Source organism: Cynoglossus semilaevis, chromosome 15, assembly GCF_000523025.1.
Source record: "Cynoglossus semilaevis isolate Cse_v1.0 chromosome 15, Cse_v1.0, whole genome shotgun sequence".
NCBI classification, from domain to species: Eukaryota; Metazoa; Chordata; class Actinopteri; order Pleuronectiformes; family Cynoglossidae; genus Cynoglossus; species Cynoglossus semilaevis.
In genome coordinates, this window is record NC_024321.1 from 11,387,852 (window position 1) to 11,396,646 (window position 8,795).

The 8,795-nt window shown below is 40.5% G+C and overlaps 1 protein-coding gene across 2 annotated transcripts in view; it reads left to right on the top strand.

The window, feature by feature from the left end:
• The window catches only part of spon2a (spondin 2a, extracellular matrix protein), a 16,605-nt gene extending 8,203 nt beyond the window's left edge, over positions 1-8,402 (top strand). The window contains exons 3-6 of one of the 2 annotated variants that reach the window (XM_025063017.1): positions 1,162-1,382; positions 6,193-6,384; positions 6,740-6,911; positions 7,163-8,402. In XM_025063017.1, the coding sequence (XP_024918785.1) occupies positions 1,162-1,382; positions 6,193-6,384; positions 6,740-6,911; positions 7,163-7,350 (773 nt within the window). In that variant the 3' untranslated portion in view covers positions 7,351-8,402. The remainder of the gene's footprint in view (positions 1-1,161; positions 1,383-6,192; positions 6,385-6,739; positions 6,912-7,162) is intronic. The other variant, XM_008327121.3, reaches the window with a different exon arrangement.
• The last annotated feature ends 393 nt before the right edge of the window (positions 8,403-8,795 follow it).

The window sequence follows — 8,795 nt, forward strand, 5'->3', positions numbered from 1 at the left end:
AAATAATCTTACAGACAGGCGCTGGAAGCCATCGTGCACACGACTGCTTTTGTTTCAGTGTAATGGGAACAATCGGTGACAGAGAATGGACTTTTTATGAGAAATGTAAAAACACCAAGATCACTGTAAACACAGCTGGACCTGTCGGTCATGTGACCGGGGTCTCTGATGTGCTGTGTCATTTCAGCCGGACTTTTCAGGGTCCAAGGACGTTAGTATAATTTAGATGGAATGGTATTTGTCGCAGCCAAAAACAAAAAAACATGCGCAACTTAAGACTGGTGGGACGTGGACAATAATATCGTGGAGGGGTTTTAAACATGATGTGTAATCAGGTTTCAAGGTCTCAATGCTTGTGGGAAATTTGTTAGCATGGAAATATAATTAACTGCCTAAGTAATGGCAGTTTGGGGAGTAACCGGATAGTGTGTGAAGTGTGCTGCACGTGTTGTGTGGCACGGTGCTGTGTGTGTGTGTGTGTGTGTGGTATTACATGTGTCAGAAGTGTTTAAATATCAGTGCTCGGTCCTGAACGTGTGCCTCTTCAAAGCTCTGAGAGGTGAGGTAAGACAGAACCTTTAAATATTTGTCGGCGTGTTTCTGGCTAACCTTTCTCTGCCCTTCAAATCACTGGCGCAGGACATCGGGTCTGTGGGTTTTGGTACCGAGCTCCAGGACCTCTGGTTCAAACATTTGACCTAAATCAGCCTTTTGATTTTTCACAGTTTTTTTTTTATAGATAACCAGAACTGAATATGGGAATGTGGAGCAAATGGTTCTGTTGGCCCAAAGAGCAAGAAAAGGTTTTTTTTTGAGAACAGATTCAATCACTTCTGTCAACTCTCAGTCTGCCAACTCTGAGCTCCCGACCCTCCTGTTGGCTGCTTCAGGCTATGTTGAGGTTTTGTCAGAGATAGAGAGATAGAAATAGAGATAGAGAAAAGAATAACCCTGCAATCATTTCAAAGAATTTATGCTTCTTCTTCTTTTTTTTTGCTAAAGTGCAGGAAGTGAAATTCAGGCTCCGTGGTGGAAATGATCTCACCGTCTGGCTGAGGCTCTGTGGTACTTCAATGACATTGATATGCATTCCACTAAGAATATTACTTCTGTCTTCCTCTCTCTCTCTCTGTCTTTTTTTTTTTTTTTTTACTGTTTTAGCGGTGAGCCACAATCGTCATTTTCGGCTGTGGGAAGATGGAGCCTCAGCCAGTGCAGGGGTGCAGATCTTCGCTGAGCTTGGATTGACAGTGGAGCTGATGAAAGAGGCCAAGGAGGCCAGGAAGAGACGCACAGTTGGCGCCATGTACCGAACAGCAGGAACCCCTAATGCCATCGGGCACAGCTCCACAGAGTTGCTTATGCAGCCGCGGAATCCAATGGTAGGACCAAATAAAAGTTTTATACTCTTTCACCTCGGCGCTCACATGCTAGGACACAATAAGTCACACGAACCATCTGGTGGACTGATTGTGCTCACGGTCGTTCGGTGACCTCCTCCCATAATGACCAAACACTTCACCTCTTCTTTCCACTGCAGTCGAGGACTATATTTAGTTCCACAAAGGTCCTCGTCCATCTTTCCAGGTCTGCGCTTTGTCTGTGTAATGAGCTTTAGGTAGAAAAAGACTCGGTGAATTATGAGAAATAGCACTAATGCTTTGAGCCGGAGCAGAAGTTAAATGCAAAAGATGGAAAGCTACCTACACCTAAACAAACACCAGCTGAAGTGTTTTCTGTCTTTGCCCCAGACTTTAAAACTCTTTCCTGGTATTTTATCCACTTGTTGGTTCTACTGTGATATTATTGGCTGGATTGTTTTTGGTCTTAAGTTCTGTTACCGTAGCTTTTCATTTAGTGTTGTTTTCATATTGAATTAGAATTTGACTCATTTGTTTTCTATGAAGATAATAGACATTTATGAGATTTATTTCTGCTCTAAGGACCGTGGATTCATTCATGCACGGGTTTTTATTAAATCTCAAATAGACAAGCAGTTATTGAACCTGGACGACAGTTTGATATTCTGTTTTACTAACGGTTTAATTTTAGATTTGAGGCCGCGGCGCTTGTTTTCTCAGATAATGAACAAATGAAACTTAATGACTCGAAAATTGAAATCACATTTACTTTGATTAACACAGACTCCACTGTGAAATAAACCAGATCTGTTATGAAATAAAATACAGTATAATGCAATTCCCCTTCCCGGGGGTCAGGAAGGTCAATGTTATGAAACAGAGATTAAAAAAAAAAAAAGTCGTCAAACGCTATTGTGCAAGAATATTTGCAAAGAAATCAGATTGAATTAACTGTGAAGCAATAAGACATGACAGTTAGTCTAAAGTTGTAGAAGCAGCAATAAATATATAACTATATTTTTATATATATTATATATTTTATGTGATACATATAATTAGTTTTATATTTTTTCAGGAATTCCTTAAATTAAGTTAATAGATGTTTATTTGCCATTTGATTTCTGAAAATATATTACTCGAAAAGGGAGCTCATTCATTTGATTTCTGAAAATATATTACTCGAAAGGGAGCTCATTCATAGTCGTAGTATTTCTTAGCATTTATGTCATATTCTTATCTACTTTCTTTAATAGGTTCAAAGTTCATATAAACACTCGGCTTCATCCATATCGTAGTTAATGACATTTTATTTTTCATCAATATTTTCAGTTCCACATCCTTAGAATCTCCAAAGAGCAATAAAAGATAATAATAGTAAAAATAATAAATGAGATGATAAATGGGAGCTGTGGTTTGTCTGGAGGCCCCGTGTCTAACTAGGCCAGCTCCAACTTTGCTCCTCCCTGGACCTCAGAGTGAAGCTAGCGCAGAGTCATGACTGATGTTTGGAGCCAAGGTCGTGGCTGGAGGCTGGGCGCTAAATTTGGAGCCAGGGCTTAAACAAAGCATTATATTTAAGGTAGGAATGAGCACAGCTTTGTGGGAAATGTGCCACGGCGTTTAGAGTTAAAGCTCGAAATGAAAAAATAAAAAAATTCTTTATGTGCAAAACATACGCTGCTGATAAATTAGAGGGGTGGAGGTAAAGAGCGGGTTAGGGTATTTATTGGAATTCTACAGAAATAAGTGTGCTCCTGTCTGAGCGTCTGGTGACCTACATTTTTTTATTGGTTATTCCACCATCTGAACTTGGGGCCCCTTTTAAAAAACATAAACAACCCTGTCAGAGGGCATCTTTGTTAAGTGCTTGTCATGGACGTCGGCTTTAAAAGCTAGTTGTCTGCTTACGTGATGTCTGTGGCTGCGTTTAAACACGTCCGTCTGTTTTTAGACGAGTGAATCAAATGGCAGAAAAGGCAGGAATAAATGACTAGTATGTGTTTGTGAAGGTCAGGAGGGGACAGAGTGGAAGGAGTCTGGTGAACATTTTGTCTGGGCTTTGTATTTCCTGCCTGACTGATTTCCTCTTACCTCAAACCTGAGATTATTTACAGAGACCATCACTACCACAAATCAAAACATTAGTGTGCTGTGCTGCAAAAATCGTAAACACATATGATTTTTATCTCCGTCTGTGAGCAGACTTACATTTATAATTCCAAACAGATCGACTATAAACATCAGTGTCTTCCCAGCCTGGTTGCCCAGAGTTACAGGAAAAAAGGAAGCTACCTTTCTCCTTTAGATTGTTAGGGTTAGCGTGATGTATCTGTTCGTGTCATCTCGTTAGGATTGTTAGGGTTAGCGTGATGTATCTGCTCGTGTCATCTCGTTGGCCACTGAAGTGACAGATAAAATAAAAGTTGGATTCAATTGTTTTTTAAATCAGATTAATTACAGGGCAGCTGTGGATTTATCCTGATCAATTGATGTGAATCAAAATAAATTCCTAAATGTAACAAAAAACCACAAAAGCACAAAGTCAATAACAGCAGGTAGATGCATTTGTTTCACACCTTTTTTTAAAAAAAAAAGATTACTCCAAATGATGAAATTATAAATTTGAATGTGTATCTCGTATTTTTAGCTCAAGGTGCTTTGGTGAAATGAAAACTTTTTTTTCCAACAGTGTGAAAATTAGTGCAAAGACGGTGCTCATCAGTTTGCCTCTGTGTTAAAAAAAAACTTTTTTTCTCTACTGGTCCTTTGGATTATATTTAGTGTCAGTGAGCTGGTCGGTCGTAGACTTATTTATGCTCAGTGAAGCTGGTCTGAAGCCGGGCGTCTGACCTGAAATTAAAGACTCCACAGATGCTGGTATGCAGTTGGTATTTTTAGCTCAAGGTGCTTTGGTGAAATGAAAACTTTTTTTTCCAACAGTGTGAAAATTAGTGCAAAGACGGTGCTCATCAGTTTAGTTCTCTACTGGTCCTTTGAATTATATTTGAAAACATTTTTCTTCTCATTTCCTGATGTGTTTTTCTACCTACATTTTGTACTAGATGGTGATTTGTTACTGCTCCTACCCCGGCCAGGTCTGTCTCGTTAAAGTGGTCTCGATCCCAGTGAGACTTCCTGCTAAGACTTTGGTAAAATATATAAATAATAAAATATTACAAAACTCTGAGGACATATCATGGTTATGACAAAGGACAACAAACTCATTCTTGCAGAGTAGCTCAATGGATAAAGCAGGATGGCTTTTTGGAAAAGACACTGGGTCAGAGTGAAATGGACACAAGGACGGATCAAAGCTAGCAAGGGAGGGAAGAAAGGAAGGAAGAAAGGACAGACGGACAGATGGACAGGCGGGGTCAGCTGAGGCCTTTGAGAAGCAACCTTGAATTTGGTTCCTGCTTCGTTTTAATACCTGTGCGCTGCACAGCAGATAACAAATCCTGTGTGAACACTACTGCCCCTGGTGTTCTGTTCCAGAACTATATCCTTTAGTGATCTGGTTAACTCCACGTCCACCTCCACCGTCTCCTTCGTCCTAAATGAGCACAGCTCGGGTCAGGAAGCCTTTTCATCTCTCAGTGTTCTCTGGGTTTCTGTCATCTCAGCGTGTGCTGACCCCTGGGCCACTTCCTGTGTGAGACATCAACACACACACACACACACACACAGGCTGTGGTGTTTGTGAGCATCTCACACTGACCTAATGGATTCCCTCACCCTTCACCTGAGCCTCAACCATGAAACAAATATCGGCCTAATCTACATCTTTACCCTAATCCTAACTTCAAGCTTCAAACCTTGAACCTTTAACATAACCTCTGGCTCAAGGGGAAAATGTGGATCCTAACTTCAAGCTTCAAACCTTGAATCTTAAACGTAACCTCTGGCTCAAGGGGAAGTTAAAAAATGTGTCCACAAGTTTCTGCACACCATTATTAGTATTATTTGTAGTATACTGCAGTTGTCATCAACTTACGGCCCGCAGGCCGACTCTGGCCCCACAGAACCATCCAATCCGGCCCATGACTGGAATCCAAAATTGAATTAAAAAAATATAGTAACTCCATATGTCGTAAATGTATTTAAATTACTTATGTACAAACCACCTTAAGGCATGATTTAAGAAACTGTGAAGCGTTTTTTACCTATTAACGTATGTACTAAGTTAGAATCCATAAAACTTGAAGTTCAACAACATATTTCATTAGAACGACCGCAGTTCACCATGGTCTCCTTCTCCGTCTCATCGTCTTCCAGACTTTTCACTGGGGCCTAAAATACTCACAGCTGCGCGTTAGCTGTTAGCCCAGTTCTATTTGTTGAGTGAGATTGATTGTGACTTGGTTTCAGTGTCTTTTCTGTGTGGTTTCATTTGCATTTACAAGAACAAAATGAAAAACAGCCACTCCAAACCATCTTGGAAAGACTGTATTCTACGCGTGCAAATCTATAACCACTGGCACGGTCCAACCTCTAGCCCACGCAGGTCGGGCTTTTTGGGTCTCTCGCTCCTGCACTGATTAAAGTTGTTGTAATCCATCCTGATGGTGCGTGAAAATCTGAAGGATTTTTTCCGTTGTGTTTTGTGCATTAGTTAATGAATCACTTTTTTTCTCCGTCTGACTGTTAAGTTGACAAAAGACAATACACTGCCACCTACTGACTATATTTTGAACAGGTTAACAACTATTACTAGAAATGTCCCAATGACCTGAAATGATTGAACATTTTTGGTCAATTCAATGGCCAAAATGTATGTTTCTGTTGTTTCTTTTTGGAAAAGGTTTCAGCCTTTTTTCTCTGGTGTTCACAGTTGTCCATGTTGGTGAAGATGATCCCAAGCCCTGACTGGTTCGTCGGGGTGGACAGCATAAACCTGTGTCAGGGCAACCAGTGGAAACAGGAAGTGACCGTTGACCTCCACCCTTATGATGCCGGCACCGACAGTGGTTTCACTTTCTCCTCTCCCAACTTCCCCTCCAACCCCCGCGAAAACATCACAAAGGTGAGCTGGTGCAAGGCTCACAATCACCCTCGACTAGCATGCATTCCCAGCATGATGTTCCATTGTCGTTCATGCATTCATTTCATATTGATAAGCAGCGAGGTCGCTGGTCCACGTCTTCTTCCTAAAATAGCTCTGGCACATGGAAGTAGAACATCACACTGAAGCTGTCGGCACCTAAATGATTGCTTCGTGGCCTGCAGTGATTTGAGTAAAAGTGGCCCCTCTTACATAATAGACCGTCCATTCTCGTCCAAGCACCATGTGTTTTAAAGTTAGCTGTTGTGTTATATAAACGTGCGATGACTATCTGCTGGCTGAATTATGCTGATCTGTTTTCTGCTGAACTGTCCAGATCACATCTCAGATGCCAAACCACCCGGCCAACTCCTTCTACTATCCACGCTTGAAGGAGCTGCCTCCTATTGCCAGCATAAGACTCACTCGACAGAGCGGCTCACCTGGTCGTCAGACGCCCATGTCCAATCATATCTTACCTAATTCGATCAGTCCGCAGCGTTTTTCAGGTAAGAACAGAGAGGCTCTTCAAATTGGCTGTCTTGCAATTTCGCTTCAATAAAAAAAATTGAGTTTGGGCTGTTGTAGTTCCTCCTCAGTAGAGTGGTGAGTGTCCCCGCTTGTCACGTGTCAGACTAGGGTTCATTTCCTTGACATGGAGACTATTATTTGAACACTTTCCTCAGTGAAGGCTCAATAAAGTACAATTTAATATACATGATTTTTTACAAATTTTTCTTCTTATTTTATCATTTCACAGTGACACCGCTGGACTGTGAAGTATCACTATGGTCATCCTGGGGTTTGTGTCTGGGCCCCTGCTCCAGAGGTGGCGTTCGGCACCGCACTCGTTACATCCTTTTGCGGCCCGCCAACGCCGGCACGCCTTGCCCTGAGCTGGAGGAACAGGCTGAGTGTGTACCACACAGCTGTATGAAACGCCAGTGAACCAGAGAGGGCACACTCACTCTTACTGCCAGTATTCAACACTGGGACTGTCACTTTGCCACTGCTGGACTGAGAAATGTTGCTGCATTTTGAGTGTTTTGTTCGTGCAAAATTTTTTTGTTTATTTCTTCTTGTAACAAAATTGTGATATATGTTTTTAATACTTTTGTCTCTTGGTGTATTTTAATGATATTTTAGATACAAATCCTGGATGAAGAGGAGACATGCTTACAGTACAGGGAGAGGTAACACTCTCAATGATTTTTAAGGACAACATTGAGGGATTCAAGCAAAAGATTGAATGCAAAAAAAGTCAACGTAGAGCTCCAGTTGCAAAGCCATGGTTGCAAGTAAGTTTTTTTGTTCATAGATTTTGTAGAAAGCCCGGGAAACTTAAAGTGCCCTCGTGGACACGCCGGCACGGCTTGTGCAACTATACTTCTTCCATTTCCATATATACACTCTATGGTTTGAAGTAAATGCTGAGGAGACTTAAATATGTTCACCTTTAACATGCAGGCATTTATCCAACCATGTGAGAACAGAAGTCTCCGCACAGGAGAAGGTCCTCACACACACTGCATACGCACAGGCATTAGTTTACGTAGGTAACCTTATAGCAGATACGGCTCTTTAAAAATACCCTCACACTCTCATTTATAAATGTCATCCTTTAAGGAATAAAGACTAAGATGAAGTTATTGACCTATTTTATTAAAGGTTTTTTTACCAGAAAAATGAATGTCTTTTTTTATATTTTAATGTTAAAATTTTGTACATATTGTATTTTCTCTTGTATAACTCATGAATAAATTGGAATTTGTTTTTAAAATAGATGACATCTGTGTCAATTTGTTCCCACGTGAGGTTTTACATTTGGAAATGCTGTTAAGGTGACGCGTCTATTATTAAGTTTAGTGAGACCACAGTTCCAGTAACTGGAACACGTTAGGGGGGGCAGTGCTTTTGTACGTATGAAAATAAAGTGACCAGAACTCACACTTCTTTATTTAAGTCCAAGGAACTCTCACGGCCCAAATCCAAATTTACACAGCTGTAAATATCTTCTCACAAAAGGTTGCCTGTTATGTTTCATTTGCCATCTACATCTTAATATAAAAAAATAAAACCAAGTCAACTTACTGCCCTAAACTTAGAATACATTATAATTAAAGCTTACTTCTTTTAATTGTGGTATTTTATTAAATAATATAGTGTTATAAGTGTTTACACTGCACCGACAAGGACCAACGGCTTTCTTTAGCTACAAATGGCCACGGCAATCTAGCACCCCCTAGTGTTTAAACTAAACAACATCAACGTAACCACCAGAATTTCAATTGTTCCTTTAATCTTATACACAGATATTTATTACAAACTATTTCTTGTCTTCCTTAATTACATTTCTGAATGTCCTTTTTTCCCCAGGACCGGATGCTTCATCA